This window comes from Plectropomus leopardus, chromosome 16, assembly GCF_026936395.1.
Source record: "Plectropomus leopardus strain MGB_pleo_1.0 chromosome 16, ASM2693639v1, whole genome shotgun sequence".
In the NCBI taxonomy this organism is placed as follows: domain Eukaryota; kingdom Metazoa; phylum Chordata; class Actinopteri; order Perciformes; family Serranidae; genus Plectropomus; species Plectropomus leopardus.
Window position 1 is genome coordinate 22,614,228 of NC_142191.1, and position 23,984 is coordinate 22,638,211.

The 23,984-nt window shown below is 38.5% G+C and overlaps 1 protein-coding gene across 2 annotated transcripts in view; it reads right to left on the minus strand.

Moving 5' to 3' along the window:
- trim67 (tripartite motif containing 67) overlaps positions 1-23,984 on the minus strand; it is a 62,994-nt gene that overhangs the window by 24,457 nt on the left and 14,553 nt on the right. For both annotated transcript variants that reach the window (XM_088089099.1, XM_088089100.1), the window contains 3 exons: positions 12,730-12,825; positions 9,818-9,940; positions 609-719 (listed from right to left, as the gene is read on the minus strand). In XM_088089099.1, coding sequence (XP_087945225.1) covers positions 609-719; positions 9,818-9,940; positions 12,730-12,825 — 330 coding nt within the window. The remainder of the gene's footprint in view (positions 1-608; positions 720-9,817; positions 9,941-12,729; positions 12,826-23,984) is intronic.

Genomic DNA, 23,984 nt, shown 5'->3' on the forward strand with positions numbered 1-23,984 from the left:
CAGGTTTAAAAACAGAGTTGAGCCGTTTATGTGATAACAGCTCGGTGCTGCATGTTAGCTGCTACTGGGTGGCCTCTGCCCAAGAGGTAAAATATGACAAGCAGGGATTAGGTCACATTGTGCTGTGTTAGCTCATGCTTTACGGGCACAACGTGAAAAAGGAAAGCAGCTCACAGAGACAGTCCTTCAGCACTGCGTCGAACAGCAGAGGCTAATTGTTGGTGATCAGCTGTTGCTGCACCCAAACCATAATCACAAGTAGATTCTAATTATGTGGGAAACATTAAATGCTCACAATAATAGTCTCCAAATCCATGACAGCATCGAAACTATTTTTACAACTCTCACTTACTCCCGCTCATTTCCAAAAAACAGAAAACATCTGTAAACATTGCAACTTGCATCACTCATTTGTAGAAAAACTGCCACGAAATGAAGCTTTTCAGGCCGCAACTATAAATAACAAAAACTCATCCAAATGACTCTGAAAATGTATTTGATAAAGTTGTTTCTGTAACCAGTTGCTACATGAGGACCTACATTAGGAGACATGCAGATGCCATGATCGTACAGTCATGCTGTCTCTCACACACACGGGGGGTCAGTACCTGTAGGAATCCACTGGGATCGTTCTCTTTGAGGACTTCCAGGCAGAACTCCATCATGCCAGTGGTCTGACGTAACTTCATGGTGCAGTGGGTGATCTGGTCACGCACCACCTGAGACAAAGACACAGAGCAGAGAAATCATTTGTTAAAAGTTATCTTATAGAACAAGGCTTCTGCAATATTTTCAATGCTTTCAAACCTCCAAAAGATAATTATTAGACCGTGAATGGCTGATGTGACATTTTTGTTCATGTTAAACCTTAACTGCAGAGAGGGCCTGTAGAGAATGAAGCGTTTTTTTTAAATATTTTTTAAGCCAAACAACAACACTCAGTGGTAAACAAAATACCAAATGTGCCAACAGTATCATAAATGATATAAACAGTGCTTTCACACACTTAGCTTATCACGCTTTAGTCCAAGTGGAAGAGCTTCACTGGTGTCTCAGCCAACACTTACAAGCTCTAAAAAAATGTAAGTTTATCACAGTGTCTCTGTCACTTTCTACTGTTTGATTATCAGCTGATGGAAATTCAACATCACACCGACCGCCTTACATGCCGCCTGAGCCTCATTTAACCAGGACTCCTCGCCAAAACATAGCAGGCCAGCATGACAAAATGGAGCACAGCCAGCGAAAACAAGTTACCACATCCAAACAGGCATAAGCTAGAGGGCTTACTGTCAGAAGGGCATCCAGAGGTCATAAAGCGAAAGCACGCAAGAAGACTGAAACCATAGAAATTTCTATGACTGAAACAAGAGGATTGCTCAGTAGATGATCTGGTGCAGTGAAAGTGGAAATGGGCTGGTACATACACTAAGAGCCCGATGGAAACAGCCCTACTAAGTCATTCAGCAAAAACACAAAAAAAAATCAGAATGCAGGAAATTAAATGTGCTAATATGTGACAAATACAGGCATCTAATAGCATGGAGAACACAGGAAGAAAGCTCTGCCTGGCAGCTACTTGGCACTCTTCCTCAGGCAGTATGGCATTATATTCAGTATACTGGGAGTGTCATCAGGGGAAGAGGAGCAGTGTGCAGATGAATTTGGACCGGATGATCAGAACTGACTGGAACAACAGGGGCATGTTTAATCTGAAAGCAGTGTGCACTGTTTTGCTATGGTGGTGGCCTGGTCGAACAATGTGTTTCCTAAAAACAGTGTGCAACAGCCTTTGAAGTATGTTTTGTCGTGTTTGGTGGCTATCAGCAGTGATGTTTGCCTGATATCAGAGAGAAAAATCAACCTGTTACACTATGTTTCCATCTTCAGAGGGGTGGGGGGGGGTGACTTTCTCTAAACAATCCCAAGAGACAAACGTATCCACCTGAATCTAACATCATTTTAAGTCTACACTGATGTGTAGCCATGCCTACATGCTGGTTCTGACAAGGTTTGTGGATTGGAGCGAAGTAATGGAGGAGGATCAGGGCCATACTGAAAAAAGAAAAAAAAAATAGTAATAATAAAATAATAAAGTCATAAGAAATAAACTCAAAAATGTCCGGGATAAAACTCATAACAATATCGGGATAAAAGAAAAAGTTGTAATATTACGCAATCAAATGCATACATTTATCAGAAAAAAAGTTAAATTTAACTTGTGAAAGGAAAAAAGTTGCATTATTACACGATTGAACTTGTAAATTTAAAGGTCATAATATTATGTGATCAAACCCGCAAATTTATGAGGAAAAAAGCAACAGATTAGGACCGAAAAGTCAGGTAACATAGTGTAAGAAATAATCTATCAGATGAATTAGTGGTTAGGGTAGATTTTCTTTTTTTTAACATGGCCCTAATCCTTCTTCATAGCAAATTAATACAAACTAAGATGTCGATTCAAACAGCCTCGATACCAGCATCCATCTTGCGCACACACTAGCTATTGCGGTTATTACTCCTTATTGTTTCCGGTACGCCACATAACAATATGGCGCTCACTGGATTGTTTTTATTTTTAATCGAGGAACCGTTGTTTCATGATGCCAGATGAATCAGTCAAGAGAGGGCAGATTCCAAAAACAGGACAGACGCAACACCAATGTGTATTTAACCGAATTCCTGAAGATCTTAACTTATTTGTACTTATACTTTCTGTTTCTATTTCACACATGCTTTGGCAATGTAAGCATATGTTTCCCAAAAAAACTGTTTAAAAACATTCTGCTACTTTTCTGAGGGGCTGAGTGCAGCTCCTGTGAGTCAGTTGCTGGCATGCACAACAGAGAGGAAAAAAGGTGCAGATATTAAAAACTGTTTGACAGCGAGACATCCTTTAAAATCCCATAGTATTTCTGGCAAACTCTCACCAGCAGTAACTCTGTTTCAACATGTTTCACATTAGATCATGGTGAGGTGAGGATTTTACAAAGCACGTTATCAGCCATTACCAGACAAATGCGACTTTTTTTTCCTCCCTCTGCAGCTCTTTGAATATCTCTCTCCTTTTATTCGCTTTCTCACACTCACACATCACATGCTATCTGCTGGATGAACTCTGAGCAGCAGGAAAATGAGATTTGGACGGGTGTCACAACCAGGCCTTCGAGGCTAATTGAAACTCAGCGAACTGTCACCGCCTTATTAGCCTTTTGTTTACATTTAGTAACACCTGCACCACATTTTAGCTGATCACAGATCTGTAATTATCTGCTCAAAGCACACCTGGTACATGTTTATAGTATGTATTGTTCATGTGCCTTTATGTTCATGTGACAAATACATCAACTTTTCAAGGGTTAAGCATGAGTTAAGACAGAAAACGTCTTCTGATGTTGGTGAATCCAAGATAATTAATTACATAGTTAATCAATGGCCGCCTGAATGAATCAGAGACTTAATTAGACCAAGTCTTGGAAATCAGGCCCCTCGTTTATTTGATGGTTAATGAGATCACGGTTAATTATTCACCTGTCAACTGCTGTATAAACTGAAATATGAAGAGCATGAAGGGTCAAATGAGAGAGGATCAAAACAATCTCAGCTGAAGATACCGAGTCCGATTGTGTAATTAAACAAACAGAACAAATATATCAGATGAGATCAGTTATAAATACATTTTATAAGAAACCTTTGAATTAATTCTATGCTTGGCATGCATTGTTGATCTCCTCCTCGTTATTACAAAGCCTAAAAAGCATCTTAAGATTCACCTGGTTAGATCTGTGTTTGCCAAAGTTTTTTGTTGTTTGTTTTTCTTTTCAAAATTAAAATAAAAGAGAGATTTGTTGTTTACCTTTTACACTTTCTATATTTGGTTGTGTATGTGTAAAAAAAAGTTTGGTTTAGAGCTTTGTCTTGGATTTTCTTCAAGGATTTAGGATAAAGAGGGTTAAAGAATTAACAAAGGTCAATGAGAGGTCATTAAAGGGAAAAAGAATCGTAGACGTGTATTTTTGTGAACACAGTCAAGCAGCTGAAATTCATTTATAACAAAAAAATACACACACACACTGAAATTATTTACCAGGATAAAAATTTGTTTTTCAATTGAAGCTAGCTAAAAGTCTGCGCTTATCTCCTGTGTAAACAACATGAAGTGTGAAGCGTGAAGCCTGAGTAAATTTCAAGATTTATTGAAATTTCCTTGTGTCCCGCTGAGATGTGCCGTCAGCTCCCTCCCACACGCTCCTGCAGGCCTGGATGTAAGCCTTTTTCAATATGTTTCACATGCGTTTGATATTAATTTGAGGGTGCGAATACTGAAACATGTTAATGCAAGCCCAGATTTGAGATACTAGACACACTGTGAACGTGCAATATTTTGAATTGATATGGTCCATTTTTTCTAGCTTTTGAAATGTAAGGGCAAAGTCTTTATGTTGGCATGGTGTAGAACAGAAAACCATAATGTAGGTCTTTCTATACAGAATCAAGTAAGGTACAAATAGCATTTACAGGAACACAAATGCTCATCATGCTTACTGCACAGCATGCTCTTGTACGTTGTGATTTGTGAATGAAATATTCTTTTAAAGCTTGTGCTTAAAGGTTGAGTTTATGCTCAGGCTGTCTGTAAGTAGGGCATTAAGTAACCTTTTGGTTTGTCTTTGACATTGTCTGAAACGATGTCAACTTTAAAGATATTAAAGAACAGCAAAAAACTATCAGGTTTGATCACAAAAAAGGAAAGACAGAATTAGCTTTTGACTGACGGATGAACCCTAATCCCATTCATAGAAGGACTCAAATTCACACTCATCTAGGAGTTAGAGAGAAGTGAATATTAATCCATCAGCCTCAGGATTATGGCTAAAATTACTGTGTGTGTGTGTGTGTGTGTGTGTGTGTGTGTGTGTGTGTGTGTGTGTGTGTGTGTGTGTGTGTGTGTGTGTGTGTGTGTGTGTGTGTGTGTGTGTGTGCTTGCTTGCTTGCTTGTGTGCTCTTGAATGTGTATCTTTGTGAGGACAAAGTTATAGACCTTCAGAGCAGGGACATTTTAGAATGTGACTACTGTATATTTTTTAAAAGTAGGGACATTTGGGGAAAATTAGGCCATTTTACTTGTCTTAATTTGAATAAGATTTGTGTTGTCAAGGATTTGTGTTAGGTTTCCCACCTGCAAGGCAGTTAAAAGAACACCACTGTCAGTTGCTGAGTTTAAAAAAAAGGCATCAACATACATTGAAGCAGCAAAACCAGAGATGTTTATCATTTATTTCACAAATCTATGCAGTGTTCTTGAGGTGCAGGTTACAGAGGTTTGATGAGGACGCTTCTTTCAAACTCCACAACCACAGATTGTTTTGTATCCTAATGCAACAGTTTGTATAATATCTAACTAATTAGCACCAAGTTACAGTGCTGCTTTAGGCTAAGGCTAAAGTTAAGCAGGATGATGATGTACCTTAAAATAAGCCAAAGTTCACTTGATTTCATATAGGACAAAAAAGCATCTCCTGGTGGAAGTTGTGTGTTTAACCTACTCTCCATCCTAACCTGCATTTTAATGCATACATTTAATCTTTACACTTCTTTCTCCTTTACACCTGCAGTGCACTTGTCACGGGATCGCAGCCATTCACATTACCTGAGATATAGCCGAAAGTAAGGAAAAAAAAATACTTGTTTTGTCAGCCATCAATATGTGATATTTAACTACCTTTCAATATTCTCAACCCATATATTAGTCTTTCAGTAACTGTGACCACAACTTTAGCAGTAATAATGGTTAAAATGACTAAAAATTAGAGAAATAAAATAATAATAAAATAAAATAAATACTTACAAATTTCTGAATCAACTGAAATGTTTCAGCTTTAGATTTCTGTTACACACAGCCACATGACCTCATAACAAAGACAGATATTATGTTCTTTGAAAGAGAAAACCAAAATGCCTTGCTCTTAAAGGATTAAGCTCAGGCTTTGGTGATTTTTAGAAAACATCTGCCTTTCCTGGTGTAGACACAGTCTTTTGATTTTTCTTTATTTTTTTTATTTTATTTATTTTTTGGTTGTGTGTCCGGCCAAAGCTTTGCTGTATCAACAGATTAAAAGGCTTGTAAGTGCTTTTGAAAAAAAAGGAGAGAGCAAAGGGTGAGCTCACAGTCAGGAAATATGAAGATCCACTGAAACAGATCATCTTTTCAAAGCTGCCTTCTTCAACTGGCACCATTAAATGAAAAACTGTTCTGCTCTCTGAGAACTGCCGTTACATAACTCACATTTTGCTTGAAGCCCTCCAAGAACAAACACAAGCTGCGTTTAGTCCCATAATTCATTTATGATAAAAGTTGTGTAGTGTTGTTAAGAGTTGTGGGTGTAGTGTGAAAAATCCTGGTTAAAATTAAATTTACACAATATGACCATATAAGCCATTTATAAATCCAGTATTATTGGAGACTGTATTATTATTGGAGGTTTGCGTTCTTGCTGAAATATTCTCAGCATCCTGTAAAACTGTAGCACAGCATCAGCCCATGAATGTGCCTAATGCAAATATAATGTGTTTCCTTTCTTATGGTGATATTAAGAATATCATGATTGATTTTATATCATGGCATCTTGATTATTGTTATTATTTTGTACGCAGGGTTATGCTTAGCAACAATCTCAAGCTTTCAGTTTGTTGTATTGATGTCAGCCTTTTTTTTCACATTAGCTCCGACATGATTTATGTGGAGCTTTTACTTTTTGTTCATTTTTTGCCTTTTATCTGATTTTTGGGTATATTTTGAACACCATCTCACAGAAATACATAAAATGGACACATCTTCTTAACAGTTCACTATGTGGTGTTGGGAAAAAATGTATTAAAATTACATTGCCAGTGCAAAGTCTATTATGAAAAATCACGGTTTCGTTGTGAGATGGTCGCAGTTTGGTAAGGTTTTGGGAAAGAAAAACACCTGGGAAAGATAATGACTTGACTTAAATTAACAACATACAGGACACAAGTGATGTAAAGTATTTTGCAAAGTTACATAATGCGCCGTGTGAAAAAGGATACAGATGGCTGGAGCATATGGCCCAGAGGAGGCCCATGTACAGGTCTCTGCACCACTGGTGGTGGTTTTCAGGTGGGTGAGAATGAGAGGCCCAATTTGGAAAATTTTGTCCACTGTAATTACTAATGGCTGGCCAGTCCACCACAACAAAAGATCTTTGTTGACTTTGTGCTGATTTCATGTATTTCTGAAACAACACTGAAATATTTATTTATTTATTTATTTTTGCCAAATTTCATTTAATTGTGGTTCTGATTTGGTTCCTTTCTAATACAAATAAAGTTTATTATTATAAATGCAGTACAATGCCTCCTTGTTTTGCTGACATATTCATGCTTTTTGATCTGTCTTCTATTTATTTTGTATGCCAAATGTTTAATTTCTTGTAAATCATAATCAGTGCTGGATGCTCGAAACAACAGATTTAAGCATCATCAGCTGCTTTATTTCGCTCACAAATTTTGATTTTGAGCTTAAGCATTTAAGCCACTGTTTGTCTATTTGTCTTTCTCACATCAATAGAAGCATGTTAATTTTATCAGTTCGAGAGAAACAATGTCCTCAATATTTGTTCATGTAAAATGTTTATCAGTCATCTACAAGCAGCTATTCTTCTCTTGTTTCAGCTCTGGCGCAGCCTCCAGCTCTTTGCCCTCTAGCTAAATCTCAATCCCCAGCCTGCAGATAATGACAACAGCTGTCCTCGGGGCTTCTGTCCAAACACCCCCCTCCAGCCCCGCCACCAGCCAGACGGTCAGTCGGTCGGTGGGCACGTTGAGGCTGGGCAGGCGTCCATGTGATACACTACGATTTAGGAAAACCCCAGTGGTGGATTTACAGAGGAAAGTTTAAAAAAAAAAAAAAAAAAAAAAGAACAGAAATAACTGGTTTAGGAGCTGAGACATATTTTTCTTATCAGCTTCTTACTCAGCTACTTCCGACAAAACGAGTCAATTTAAATGAGATATTTGTGTTTTGTCTGCTTTCTTCTCACTAAATTGAATTTGGCGTCAGGTATTTGTTGTCAGGTATTTTCATGCACCAATCAGAACTGCACAGCATTAAAATCAAGTCCCACTTCAGATGACATATTTTAGTTGTTTTGTTAATTTGAGTTACTGACTAATACCTGAGGATTTGTTTTTTCAAACTTGATTTAGTCATATACATATTTAATGTTAGAGAAATACATAATATTTGATGCCAAGTTTTCCAAAGCTTTACAGAGCTGCTTAGATTTTTTTATGTTTAACCTTGTTAATTCCTATAACAGATTAACAGCCTTTTTTGACCTTAAGTTATTTTGAAGTTTCACAGTTTTCTGACTCATAGTCCTGCTGTTGCAGATATACTGAAATATACACGAAGTGTTGCAATAGAAAGAGTGAGAAACAGCTACCACACATAACAGAAATTTTGGCTCATGGGAGCAAATAGACAGGTTTATAAAGAAGACAGTTGGATCAAATGACAAAAGTAGAAGGCAGATTTCAACATTTTTTTTTTTTAAATAAAAAATTGTTTATATGGGAAAAGGAGGAAAAATGGAAAAAATAAGGAGGGTAAGTTAATTTGCTTTACATGTTAGGAAAGAAATGAAGTGATGAAGAGGGGTGAGAGATGTCTGCAGTGTTGATAATGTGCCTTGTACAAGCTGAAAGATTCCCTGTAAAGTATCAGTTGAATTCAATCAAAAAATGTCACATGTTGTTCATTGATGACTCTGTCTAATTATCTCAATCTAGCTGATAGAACCAGACCTCAGGGTTTCCCACAAATGTATCTATTTGTGGTAGCCTGCCACAATCAAGACATCTGCTGCCGTGTATTGATTTTATATTTTTGGAGCTTGACCATTAATTAGGAGCATTATTGGAATATGTATACCATTTGGTTATTTATTGTACCTCCTAGACTGCAGAGCATACTCTGGGTACAGACGTAGCAGCAAAATATCAGGCGCAGTAAAAGTCAAACTAAATCGTTTATTGCACTAAATCTAAAAGTTTGCTTTGACTCTGTTTGCAGCAGCTCCTCATCTCATCCATCAATCTGATCTGATCTGAGCTCTGACCAGATCAACAGATCAAATTATCCATCAAGCAACTCAAACTCCCCAAATTGCTGCTGAGAAAAGGAGTTCATGACGAGCTCCACCTGCGCTGCCTTTACAGACTCTGTGTGACACACTACAGAGCTGGTTCAAATTTTTTCTTTATTATCACAGTTATCAGAAGTTCAGCTTTTTAAAAGGTTGGGGTGGACATTCAGCAACACACTGACAAACTGAGAAAAAAAGAGACCCTGACCACCTTTACTAGCTGCTCTGTTGCATGCTTGCTACTCACATTACTAGATGTTTCAGTACAGCAAGAGATATTGCTGTCAGCAGAATTCAACACGTCTTCTTCTGTAGGGCAAAACAATGGATGGCCTCGCAACACACCATCAAAATAAACAGTAACTGGGCAAGTTACAGTGCATTAGCACACTGTCACTGTAGCAACCACCTTGTCCTGCCATAATGACGTGGTCCTTGTCGGAGACGCATCAGGATGGCATTCACATTTATACCACAAAAGATGTGGTCAAATGTGTCCCAGACCACCTCAGCAAGTAGTTTGAATGATTGGATCGGAAATGCGTCTTGGTGGCCATTTAGACCTGCATTTAGCGCTGTGATCAGATCACCTAAGACGCATTATGATGCCAGGTTTAAACAGTGTGTAAGAGATCGATCAGTCCTACCTTTAGCTTGTACTCCTTCTCCTTGGTGACTTTGGTGAGCAGTTTGGCTTTCTGCCTGGTGAGCGCCTCAATCAGAGAGTCACACTGGGCCACAAGACAAGCTTCAAATTCTACGCCGTTCTCCTAAAGCAAAACACAAAACACACAATAAGGGGACAAAAATCATTTTTAATACAATGACATCATAATGTATAGGACACTTTTGCCAAAATAAAGCTACTTTAAGGCATCCCAAAGTCACTCTCATTAAGGGCTTGTAAGTCTGAAATAATCAATAAATTGCCACTGTGACAAAAATAGATCTGTTGTGGTGTCTTCATTTAGCAGCTCAGGGCTGCTTTGTGTTTGTTACTGATATGTTAATTTAGCACCCAGATCTCGTTCTATTTTTATTTCCATCAAACAAACTGTAGTAAACAGTTTAATTAGACAAAAATAATTATCTTTGCCATCTGTTTGTACAACTGCCACCATTTTATCTCAAGACACAGCAGTATAAATCCAGTATACGCAGGCCAATGTATGCGGACAACCAAATAACAGAACCATGGGCATCAAAGTGGTTTGTTGCTATAAAAGACTCGACTTCTCTGCCAGGGTTTTTTACCAGGTTTTACAACCGGGCTGCAAAGATTTGCTCCGATCTAGCCACAAGAGCTGCTAACAGCTGCCGAATTTCAGTATTATGTTGTCCATATTGGATTATCTAGGCTTTTACTTTTGATAGATTTTCTGGAACATGCATCAAATCTAAAGAACTACGTGCATTTAAAAAAATCATACATTTTAGTCCTATGGTCTAAGATAGTCCAAATATATTTAGTAAACACGAACAACTGTCTCCCAAATCCATAAACTAAAGTGCTGAGTCACATTTTTTTTATTCTGGAGCTGCCTCATAGACAATGAATGGTGGAAGAAGTGAGAAAAACCAAAAAACTTGTCAATGACAGATGATGTTTTGACTTTCACTCTGTAGCGTGTATCTCACAACCACAACCTTGTAGCTACCTCGTAGCCTTTCTTAAAGCATCAGGAAACCCCAGTGTTCTGTACTGTAAAACTTACCTTGCCTAACCCTAGAAAAGCTAAAATTAAGCTAAATCATCGTCTGACAACAGGCACTGAATTCTATTGCATTTCAGCCAATGCATTTAGCCTCTCCACACCGACTGTTGTACCTGCCGCTCACTTGTCTTTGGTTAATACTACTCATACTACAAACAGACTATAGATGGAAACCAAAGCACTTCCGATACCAAAATCTTGTCCCATTGCCTAAAGACTTTGCATACATACAGACATCTGTTTATAGTGCTTAACGTTCAAGTGACAGAGCCCTCTAGTAGCTCTAGTGATTATGACAGAAACAAAGGAGGAAGTCAGGTAACATTGCTACAAATCAACAAGGTCCACGTAGCAGGGTGCAAAATTAGCACCATCCAACAGCTAAATGTTGGGAAAATTTGCAAGTGGTTGGTAAAATTTGAACATATACTTGTCCTCTGACTGATGGAAAGAAAAAGTAGGTTGGGGTGGATGGGTTAAAAATAAAAACACTTTATCAAAGGAGACCACCTTAACAGTAAATTTTATTGTTCCCTTACCTTAACCAAGTATTTATTGTCACATGTCACTAAACCTAGCCATCATTTCTTTGCCAGAAGCAAACCTCAATCATAGTAGTGTTGGATAAGAAAATGTACTGTGGGCCTGCGTGCAGTGGTTGGCAGTTAATGCAAGAGGGATCCACAGGGGCATTTTTATCTCTGCGTAGAGCCCACATAATGAGGAGATGAGGTCTTAGATAGTAGTGATTTCCAATCATGCTCCTCTCCACTGTGGGAAACACTTCAGATCTATAAGAGGATGAGTGCTGAAAATCTCTATTTCTCACCCCCACACTTTTCTTTCCCTTTATCCATCCATCTCTCCCCATGCTCTCTGGCTCTCAGACTGAGCAAAGTAGTGCTAAGATTCTTTTTTTTTTTTTAAATACAATCCTCTTCATTTTGCAATAAGACTCTTAATGCCTGTTCACAGTGCTGTGGCTGACAAGATATGACTGTGCAGACAGTGTATGTATGTGTGTTTGAAAAAGTGTGTGTATGACTGGCAGATGCTGCGGAAGAGATCAGCTACACAGCAATGTTGTCTACGGGGAAGACACACGCACACACACACACACACATACACACCCTCGACACATTTGGCTGCTATAGTTTGTTTGAGTTTGGTGATTCGGTGGATTTACCTCCCTGCTGCACAGTGTGAGGAGTCCAAATTTGTCTCTGTGACTGATTTATTTGGAGCTTATTCCCCATTACCAGCAGGACCCCCAAAGCAAAAATGTATTTAGTCTAGAAATACATCAGTGCTGATGTAAATTATGTAAAGACCTCTACATGTGGAGGTAACTGATCAGGCATGGATATCGGTTCTGGTACAATCTTGCACAGCCAGACATTCATGGAGATCCTGAGGCTTTGAAACCACCACTTTAAGAAATGAGTAAAATAAAGAGGTGTGTCCCAGTTCCACCTGCTATACATCAGTAAACTTAAACCATATTATCTTCATAGTATTTTGTAGTTTGTACGTAAGAAAGCAATATGATATACCCGAACAGGAAATTTCATCCATAAAACTATTTTTTTGCTCTCAAAATCCTTCTGATGCTATGCTATTAGAGACCACTCCCCTTACTTTTGTCTTCCAAATACATGAAGGATTTGTTGCTGATGATGTAATGACTAATGCATTTCATTCTATCAAACTAAAAGCTCTCTCGACATTATATGACGTCTTCTATTCTACAGCTGTACAGATAGTTACAGAAGGAATTAAGAAATGTATAAAGAGCATATTTCTCAAAGAATTACTTGTACAGGTGTTATGTACAGTTGTGTTACCTGTATCTGCTGAAGCATGTTCTTGAGTTGAACTAGGAACTCCTTGGCATCTTTAGCTTTATCAGAGACGCCATTCAGGGCCTGGGAGATCTGGCACTGCAGAGACACACAGAAAGAACCACACACAAATATTAAAAAACATAACATGTGACTTAAGTCATCTTAAATACTTTGGCAAGTATTATTATTTACTTCTTAATTACTGCATAAGAAAAATATCAATTTTCAGTCCTATGAAGTTCTCACAAACAATAAAATCTGCTACAATCAACCAGATTGGTCAAATTCTGAATTGACCTCAAGTGACTCCTGAACATGTAAAGATTGTTGAAAAAACAGAATTTATTTTGAATTTCTGACACAGAGCTCTCATGTTGAAGTTACATCCTCCTGTTCATTTTTTACTTTATGGCCCTGTTCTTATTATTATTGGTCTATTAACATGCTGTGCCTTTGCAGCGTTTTTTATGTCCCTGATTTCGAAGCAATAAAATGCACTTTTTAAGTCGCAGGAGTGGGCTACATATTTACTATATGGACTATGTGGAGCCCCTGACTGGACCAGTTGGGAACCACTGCTCTAAAAAATATAATGTATCCATCAGATATTATTGTAACACTGTATGGGTAAGTCTGAATCAGTGCTACTCTCCTCCCAAGGCAAATTGTGCAACCAGTACACCCAGTTACCACTGAGGCTTTTCCTAAGATGTTTGTTATGTAATCATTTAACCCAACAGACCATTCCCCCTGGATGCTCAGATTATGTCTGATCCTAGCCCGGAGCAAAATCAATGGGACCCCCTCTCATAGGCCGAGACTCTGCTTTGTTTTAATAACAGGGATTCACTTTATAATCTAGATTAGGTTTTGATCTAGATAGAGTCTAGAAATCCATGATGAGTGTGTAAACACTGTCACTTGTTAACCTTTCTCTATAGCAGCACTTGAAAACTGAAATAAACAAGGCAGAATTTAACAAACTGACAGGAATTTAAAAAAAAAACAACATTTGGTTGTCTTAATGCACTGATGCCAGTAAATGTGCAGCAAAAACACAAGTGTTACCATTTGCAAAAAACATTACATTACACTCCAATATAAACAATATATATTATATTCAATATAAGCCAAACATTTTGTCAGCAAGTGCTTTAATCTGACTGCTGAGACTAATGCATTTGACACTCTTTTATCCTCACTAAATTGCCACTATTTACTCTCTCCTAAATGGAGCATTTCCCCTAATTTTCTATCTAATTTCCATAAAATAGCCATAGGGGACGTATATTTACAATGTAAAATATTCTCTATATCGCTATCAACAGCTGTTTGTACTGTTGAGATAATTTGCATGTAGAAAGATGAACGCAGCACAGAAAATAACAGTGAACAAGCAGCTAATGTTTAGCGTATCTTGGACCTGCAGCTACTAACACAGATAAAATACTGGTGGTGGGAGCTGCGCAAACTATAAACATGAGTTAATTAACACGTTTAACCTCAGTGGTCCTTCTCTGCATATTTAAAAAACCTCATTTTAAAGGTCTTTAAAGTCCAATACAAATAAACCGCTTCAAAATTAAAGTTAATAGATAAAATAAATTATGCAACTGTGCTTGGACTGTGTGTGTATATGTGCGTGTGTGTGTGTGTGTGTGCATCAGTCACTGGTAAATAAGAAAAGACAGGACAAAGGAAACCCACACACTGTTACACACATGCCAGCCTGTGATGAATCTGCTCCACTGTTGCCACACCCACATTTCCCACCTGCTCCTCTTTCTCTGAACATACACACACACACAAGGCCAGACAGCAATATGAATTGGGCAGACCTCCCTTTTCGTTGCTCCAAATCTTACAGTAAATAACAGCTGTATTTGCTAAGAGCAAAGTGTGATCAATGTGCCGATTCGACTCATACATGTGACTTTTAAAAACATTAGCCACATGCATCATACCAGAGAAACCAGCAACCAGTCTTCTGTCTTAAATCTATAATATAATAATAAAAATAAAGAATAAAAAATGATTCTGTCATCACCAACACTTTATTCATTAATGGTTAAGTGGCACTCAATTTAAGACATGATGATTAGATGTCAGGCACTGTTTTTATTGTTTAATGGGAATCAAAATAATAAATCAATGTCTGTTTCTTTTCTGTACTTTGTAAAAGCCCTTTGGCTTCAGTTGTTGAATGTTTTTGGATGTTTTTTGCGTGGTTTGTGTTTAAGCGAGTAGTTGCTATTCCACTGGCTTTTCAGGATCCAATCGTGGGTGTTTTGTAGTGACTCATCAGTGTGTTTCTAGCGGCTTTTTCAGCTTCAATCATGGGTGTTTCGTAGTGACCCCTCAATGTGTTTCCAGTGGGTTTAAAGGCTCCAGTTGTGGGTGTTTTGTAGTAACTCTTCAGTCAATAGGTTTACATGCAGTTTAGCAGAGCTACGGTTAAAGCTCGATTTGGCCATTTAACTGGACTATTTCCTTGTCCCAGTATACATGCATCGGGGAGAATCGACGGAAGTACCAACAGAAGAATACTGATGGATGTAAGTCTTACTACGCAACAGCAGGTGGAAATATGTCTCCTATCAGCTAGTTGCAACAAACCTATATCATTCAAACAGGCTATTATATAGACCCCATTAAAATCATAACTGTTTATTTACAATAATTTCGGGGTAGAAAAGCGCAACATCATGTACATATAATCAAACAGCGCTGAACAAACTTGACTTTATCGATAGTTTTCAGCTAAAAAAATCAATATCAGTTTAAGTGTAGCCTACGCTATGGTTACACCACTTCACCTAAAACCCTTACTGACAGAGATTTGAAGCTGTTTTATCAAATATCAGACTACACTGAGAAGATCTGAATCCACTGAACAGCAGAGTTACTGGTCTACAGCTACTAGAGGAGCACATATTCAAATATAGTGTACCCTTAAACTGATATTGATTTTTTTAGGTGGCTTAAGTATGTTTTTTTTCTGTGGCCCCATCCAAAGCAGGACATCGCTTAGCTTCCATGCCAGTATTGTGGGACTGTACTTTATTTTTTTTAATAGGAGGGGGTGACTGGGGTGTGACTTAATTTTAAATAAATTTGAAGTCTCTCCTCATTGCTTACATTTTTTTTAAACACCTTTTTTTGAAATAGTCCCTATCCCTAACCACCAAGGGAGGCTGGCATGGCACTAGGAGCACACGCATAACACCTACATGCAAATGTAACCTATCCATGGTTTGCAGAAATGTTCCATGCCTACATTTTTTGACTGGGATGTCACATGTCAATAAAACAAATATTTTTCATATATCTATATAACCATTAAAAAATAGGATTCTGTAAATGATTTAGCATTATACACAATGTAGAAAATTGATGTAGAAAATGATCAATTTAACATATATCAGCATCGATCAGCAAACATTACCTCCCTGTCACTCTTCCTTTACTTATGTTTGCAAGTAAATCTCCCAGTGCACACATACAATGCACTGCATAATCCCCTCTCCACATCTCCACAATAACCACTCCACCCCCACACCACACACACACACACACGCTGATCTTATCCCTGTCCATCCCTCTTCCATGCACGTGCTGTCCGGAGTCAGGAGGAGGGACGTGTGGAGGTCATGGTTCACGAATCAACCCAACCCCTTCTGTGGTGCTTCTCACTGCTCCTCACCAAGAGGCCATCTGGCCCAGCAAGCTGTCTGGCCTGTGAGAGTGAGTGTGTGTGTTTGCATGCCAAGATGCTAACAAGGGGATGACGGATGTGCCATACGCGGGCTGTCCTGGCACATCCCCTCCCCTCTCATTTGTTCTGTCTGGTTCTACATTCATTTAGCTACAGCACTGATCATCAGGTCAAAGTTCTGAGCTATACATCCACCCACCTGCCTGACTGCCTGTCTGCTCCTTCATTCACCATAGTGGACCTCTTTCATTCATTCATTGATTTTCTTCAGCAATTAGTTCTTTTTCAGAGCGATGGAGAGCTGGAGTCTATCTCAGCAAGCATTGTGTGGAAGGCAGGCAATGAGGGGATTTGTCAGAGAGGCCACACTTTTCTCTTTTCGTTATCTAACCAGGTAAAGTCTAACTGACATTTAAGTCTCTTTTCCAAGAGAGAACTGGACAAAAAAGAAGCTTTAACATTGTTAAAAAAAACCAATACAAACGACAAAAACAGAATACAACAGCCATATTACTAATCTGAATTTGCAAATATGTGAGGAAGGAAATATAACAACATCTGGAGCACATTTTTTTAACAAAAATGTTGATAACAACATATTTCATGCCCTTTCTGCCAAAATATCTGCTCCTGAAATACATTGTCTTCTCTTTGCAACTAAAACATGATTAACATTATTATGCTGAAGTTTAAGCACTCAAAGCATTCTGTTAAAAAGAGAGATTAGATATTAACACAAACCACAGTCTTTTCATTAACCTTAAGCAAAATGTTTTTGTTACCTAAAGCCAACCCCAGACTGGAGTCTGGAGGTGAACATGGTATCCATTTATCTTAATGTTTCCATAGCTACCACCGAGACACTCAAATCTATGCCTTATAGGAAATACACTTAACCCGTCTGGAACAACAAGCAGCTTTTAACTGTAGGGCGGCACAACTAAACACTGCGCCACATTTGCTTACGAACTCACTCATTCATTTATTTGTTCATTTGACCTCATCTTTATACTCTCCTCTGGTGTTATTTTGGAAACCCTGCTGCAGTAGTCTGTAGTCCTTTTCACACAGACATTGTGCTATAGGGCCACTACAAAATCCCTTCTTTACACCAGCTTTGCATTTTTACACAAAACCTGGCTAATGTGTCCTAAACACTGGACTTACAAACATGTCACATAAACTAGTGATGAATATGACAGTTACCTTTTGCTTCAGCCTCAACATTTGCTGTGTTTTTCTTATCTTAACTGTATACTATACCTTACTATTGCCATGTGCTACTACAGAACCGCACTACCATCATAGGCATATCTACTGTAGTAAGAGCTCTCTGTATCAGCCCTGGGACTGGACTATCATTTCACTGCTGTGTGTTTTTGTTTTATTCTTATGTTTTATTCTTTATTCCCTTGTGTGTCTGTGTAAGCTACTGCTGCCTAAATTCAGGATTAATGAAGTATCTGTTTAGGAACACATAACCTATTGTTAGATACTTTACGAATAGCTTAGTATAACTGCTTAACAGATATTCAGACCATCCCGCTACAGTGTCTTCACCAACTGCTCATGTGCTTAAATTAACAAGCTGCAATTAAGCAGCTGGTAAAATAGATCACAGCACTGACCACAATGCAGTCAGATATCATCAGATTGAAGCTTTTGACTTGTTTATTTGTTAAAACTGAAGAGGCAAAGTCTCCATCATCACACAGCTGTTTGGGTTTTTTTTGCAGGAAAACATGTGCTGTCAAATTATCCCTAAATGGGTTTTTTACTCCTATAACCAACTTATGGCTTTTTGTTGTTGTTTCTTTAGTCTGTCTTTGGGTAACACAAACTAGGAGGTCATGTTGCAAATTGTGCCTTTTTTGGGGGGATTGACATTTACTTTTATTGAAAAAAAAACATTCTCAGCTGATTCCTTCTAAAAAAAAAAAATGCCCTCAAAAAAAGAAAAAAATGTGAAAACCTTTTTGTAAGAATCAATATTTAAAGGTTTTAAAATGCCAGTTCATGAAACACCTCTTCATACTAAGCCTGAATACACTGTCATCCCATTATTCAGGTCTAAATTTGGCTACAGTCACGATGCGTCAACCTACAGTAGAGCCCAGTAAAACTGTGTGTAACAGTGTTGAAATGTGACAAGTCTGCCCTGCAGGAAGTGAGCCTCTGAAGAGATTTGGAACAAAAGAGAAACAGAGAAACATGAGAAAATCATGCAGAGGAAAATGAAATTGAAAGTGAAAAACAACAAGGGAAGATCAGAAATAGGATTCATCTCAGCGAGGCTTGACGCACCTGCAGAACAGAACTATACATTCAGAAAAAACAATTTCTTCCTTCCTTTGTCTCTTTTGTTCTCCTCTCCTTGACCTTTTTCAGCTTTTATTACTTCTCTAAACGAGTGTCATTTTTCTTTTTCCCCACTGTCAGCACCCTTCAGCACTCCTTTCACAGACAAGTGCTATTATCTCATTATCTTATTATAGGAGCGATGGAGGACCATTTATTCGGTCTGTGACATTCAGAGAGACCAGTGACATTCGTGGAGGCACAGCTGTGTTGGTTCGCTGATGTGTTTCAGCTCAGCAAACTGCAGTATGCAGGGGAGGAGGCCGTAAATCTGATTCAGGAGGTGAACTGCTTATAGTAATAAAAAGGCAGCTAACTGGAGAGGAGGAAGAGTGTTTAAACTTCACAAGAGTGACTTCTGATCTGAGACATGCTCCCTCAAAAACAAACTCAGTGTTGCAATATAAAAATGATTGCTATTGTTGTTAGATGGCAACTGACAGCATGCATTTATTAATGACAGTAGCTTTATTGTTTACTGTAAAGGACGATGATGATGATCATGATCTCATTAGCCTTCAAACCAACAAAAATGGCCGCAAAAATGGATGTGATGTTAAGGGTTTGAAGAGGGCAATAAATCAAATATTCAGCAAAAAGATCCCAGACTGTAAACAGTCTATGACCGCGATCCTACGTTTTGTTGTGTGGTAATGTAGACTACATCACAGCACCACAATAACATCTCTGTCTTCCATGAATAATGTACTTTCGGTTCGTGAAGTGTCACATGCCTCTACCATACAGTTCATAGCAGGAGGCTGTGGTGAATAAAGCATATACGCTAGACCCCGGGGGTCACTTCCTGCTTCTCGAAATTAGCTTCAGGCAACCAAAACTCTTTGGTCAAGGGGTTATAATTTTGGTTACTTATTGAAAAAGTAAACTTCCTGTCTTGTTCTTTAAAGTGACTTTGTGAATATTTGTCCAAGACGACAAAAAACATCCATGTGAAATTAATAAGATACAGCCATGGCTGGTTTTGACACCACACTATGAGAAGCAGCTGAGTATCTCAGAAAAAAACAAAAACCGTGTAAAATAGATACCATAGGAAATATAATACATATATTAGGTAAACTAACACAGTTGGATTTCATTTTTTCATTTTTTTCATGTGCCTGATGAAGCCTGTGGCAAAACGCATTGTTCGCACAGTTGCACTTGTGAATAAATGCATTTATGAAGAACTCACTTATGTTTTTTTGCCATTGTATGGGTCCTGCTGTTGTCAGCACCAATGAAGGCTGAATCAACTGAATGATCAACTGAATGCTGAATGATGAACAATGTGTTATGCGTGTTCGAGGAAGACTTTTATCAGATGTGACCAGACTGTTGACTTAACAGTGCCACTGCAGATATTTTAACAGAATGAGCCCGAGAACCTCTTAACCAGATCTATTTATACTGTAGAGCCCCTTTCACGCAAGAACTGCAAACATGAATTTTCCAGACATTACCCTGAGGTTCGGTTCAGTTCGATCGAACATTAAACAGAATTTGTCTTGCGAGTTTGTTAGCTGAAAGTCAGTGTAATATCCGATTGAACCCATGTGTAAATTGAGCAGGTAATTGTCCAGAGAATTCACAGCAAGTGAGTGGGCATGATGACTGAGGCTCACAGAGAACCTGAAGAAGAAGGGTCATTTACATAAAGATGGCAACAAAAATGCTGAGCTGGAGACGTGACGAGATTCTGAAACTTCTGTCAGTAAAGGGACATGCATAGACAGTTAATCATTGAACAGAATAAAGTCAAATGGTCGTATTTTTTACCCAGGCTGAGATCAGTTTTCAACCATCAGACAAGATTTTGATGAATGACTTTGAGTAAATCATGTGGAAAAATTTTCAAATCACTAATGTAACTTTACTAGATCACCAATTAGAGATCATGTTCAAGTTTTAAATGGGCATGCATACACTCTCTCAAAAAGACTCTTTGCTATAAAAGTTAACTTGTGTTCAGTCACTTTTGGAATCTTTGTTAATGCTGTAGAGAGACCATGGTGCTGAGTAATCTCTTGAGGAGGATGTGGGTTACTGTGACCCACTGGAGAACAATAGGCAGCTCTTATGTGTTTGGCTGTCAGCCGGGAAATGGTTGATGGTGGTGTTGACCTTGTCAGAATTATGCCCAGGGGACAGGGAGAGGAGCAGGCAGACGAGGGGCTCGTTTACCTCCCACCGCCCCCTTTATTTCTTCTCATTTGCATTTATAAACCTTTGGGTCCTCCTCTATCTCTGTTGACCCTCAACCCTTACTTTCTTCCTCTTGGTTCTGATATTTTCAACATCTCTAAACCTGACCATCTCCCAAATAAGTACTACATAGGGTTTTGTGAATCAATAGTGCATTACTTAGTGAGTGTGGCAGGAACTGCTCACTCTAATCACCTCCTTGCCTTACAAAGCTCTGCACAATGGCACACTGACAATTTTGTGATGAAGAGAGCAGCCTAGAATGAATCCACTTTTCACTTAAGAAAACTGACTTCCTTACACAGAAGCATAAAGCTCATTAAACCTAATAGCAAATTTGGTTAACATGCTGCTCTGGTCCTTGAAGATCCACTGCCCAGGGCAAGAGAAAAAATATTATCACATGAAGATGCAAAAAGAATCAGTGGCAGATTGCACGGTGAACTTGGCTACAACTGAGATCCAGTTCCAAATATATCACAGAAGATGCAGTTGCCTCCACAATCTCCACTCTCCACTGTGTCATGGTGAACACTCACAGTTCTGTGTTTGGCAATCATCTTCACTATATCTATGTGTAAAAATCTTATTTTTTCATGTTGTTCACATTTAAATTTTCTAATTTACATGATAAACCATGAAGAACATCAATATGCCTTTGAAAGGGGCCTGATCATATCCTCATGTACTGGTAAAAATGCAGAAAAAAGCTCAAAACACAAGTCTGTGTATCATTGTTTGCACCTCTTAGTACCCTGCAGAGACAGGGAAAATCAGTAATCATAGGTAATCTACAATGATTGTACCAGAACTATTTTTGAATAAAAGCCTTTAACAAAATCAACAATTGTCTAATCTAATTCGCCCAACAACCACATCTGTGCTTGTGCTGCCAAAGCTGTAATTGCTATACAAACTGAAATATATATAATTAAAACATAACTTTATACTGTATATAGTAACTGTACTCCACCGGAACAACCAGTCTTTCCCTCCCTGAGTCTAGTCAGCCAGCTGTGTTACAGTATTAGTGTTTCACATCTGGTGGAGGTCAAATTCAATCTCCTTTCCCCTTACTTTTCTTCATCCTCTCATCCACCATCGCCCAGCCTCCCAATCCTCTGCTGCTCTGGTACACAGCCATTTCAAGGCTAATACAATATACTGTACTTGCCTATGTCACATTTACCTAAATATACCACACCAAGTCAAACCATGCAGTGAGGATTTGAGTTTCCATTTCTAGTTAGAGCACACTGAATTATGCCAAGTTGTGCCACATCTCCGGAGTTGTGCCAAAGCATGCCCAACCACCTCCAAGGGGTTTGCGGTGACATCAGATTGGCTTCATCACCATTATTCATCATCAACATTCAGTGATGATTCAGCGACATGTTTAAATAGCCTCTGCTGCTATTGCAAGACATAGCAGATACTAGATCAGTTTCAACTGTGTCGCAAAAATGCAAAGAGAAAAGATCATTGTAAACGCTTTGTCTGCAGATAAAACACAGGTCCTGCTTGATGTTCAGAGCAAGAAGAGCATGTCTACAGGCACGAAATGGGCATCTGGCATACTTTTCTGCAATGTCGAGAGAAAATATAAAAACTCCAACAACAACAAAAACAATGTGCTTTTAGTGTAATATGATGTTCAAATGGTGATTTGACTGGGACAGGAATAGCATGTAGGAGTAACAGCAGATACATGATGTACATTTCTTTGTGTTATTTGTTTTACAAATAACCATATTTGACATTCCGACATACAGACCAACATTTGCACCGCCAGCATAACTAAAAAAAAAAGCAACTTGAGTTGTGCAAGTGTCGCTAACCCAAAAAAACAACATGTGGAGCAGAAGTTATTCTCCATACAGAGCAGAAAGCCTTGATACTATTAAAACTACTACTTGAAGCCTTTTAACCATCTATATGTAAACCATCAATATTTAAAGCTGAGGTTCAGCACTTAAATATATCCGGTGCAGCTGTGCAAAAGCCGGCTTCATCTCCATGAGTGAGCATCTGTTACATACTGGTAAACTTCAAAACTGCCTGACTGTTATGAACCGTCACATACATTACTAATACATCACTGTATAATGTGAAGCTCAAGTTCAACTTTATGTTCCTTTATTTATCAATAAATCAAAAAGCAAGTCCCTGCAAAGAGAGACAAAGCGACTTCAAATGCTTCAACTTCTGCTCACTATGATGAGCCCCTTCACAGTTTGTCACCCCACCAGAGCACAACACTGTCACATCCTCTCCTGAGAAATAGATTCCTCCCCAGTCGTCTTAGATAAACCGTAGCATGGATCAGTGGCTACAGCCAGAACTGCCTGAATGGGCTCCAGGAGGAAGGAGGAAGCCTCGTTTTATCACCCTGACTGTTCCTCGTGGGAGTTAGCTTTTGAGGAGAGAGCGCCAAGGCAACAAAAGTGCTGCAGAGCAAAGAACAGCTCCTCTAATCAATAATTGATCAGGACATCTTACATATTAATAAATGCAGAGGGTAGGTGGATTGCCAAGGGCATAATTGTCATAAAACAAGTGCAAATTATGTTTGTTGAAGATGATAAATCTATTACAGACTATCATGGGACACTGTAGATGTTTCTGCGTTAAGATTTCAAAATGCTAACAGACTCTTCACTGCTCCACACTCCACACAGCAAATGTTACAGAAGCTGACAAATGCATAGAAGCTGGCATAAGACTCATGTATAAACATATAATCTGCTGTTTAATTTATTGGTCTTCCTAATGAATGAGCAGTTGCTTGTAACCATGGTAACAATGCTCATTGTTCCACTATAGGATGGCCACTCTCTCCTCACAGGTCTGGCTTCAACACTGGTTTTGTTACCAAAAATAGATCACTCACAGACACTCACATACACACATACATACACACACACACACACACACACACACACACACACACACACACAGTACCATAATACTGGGTTAA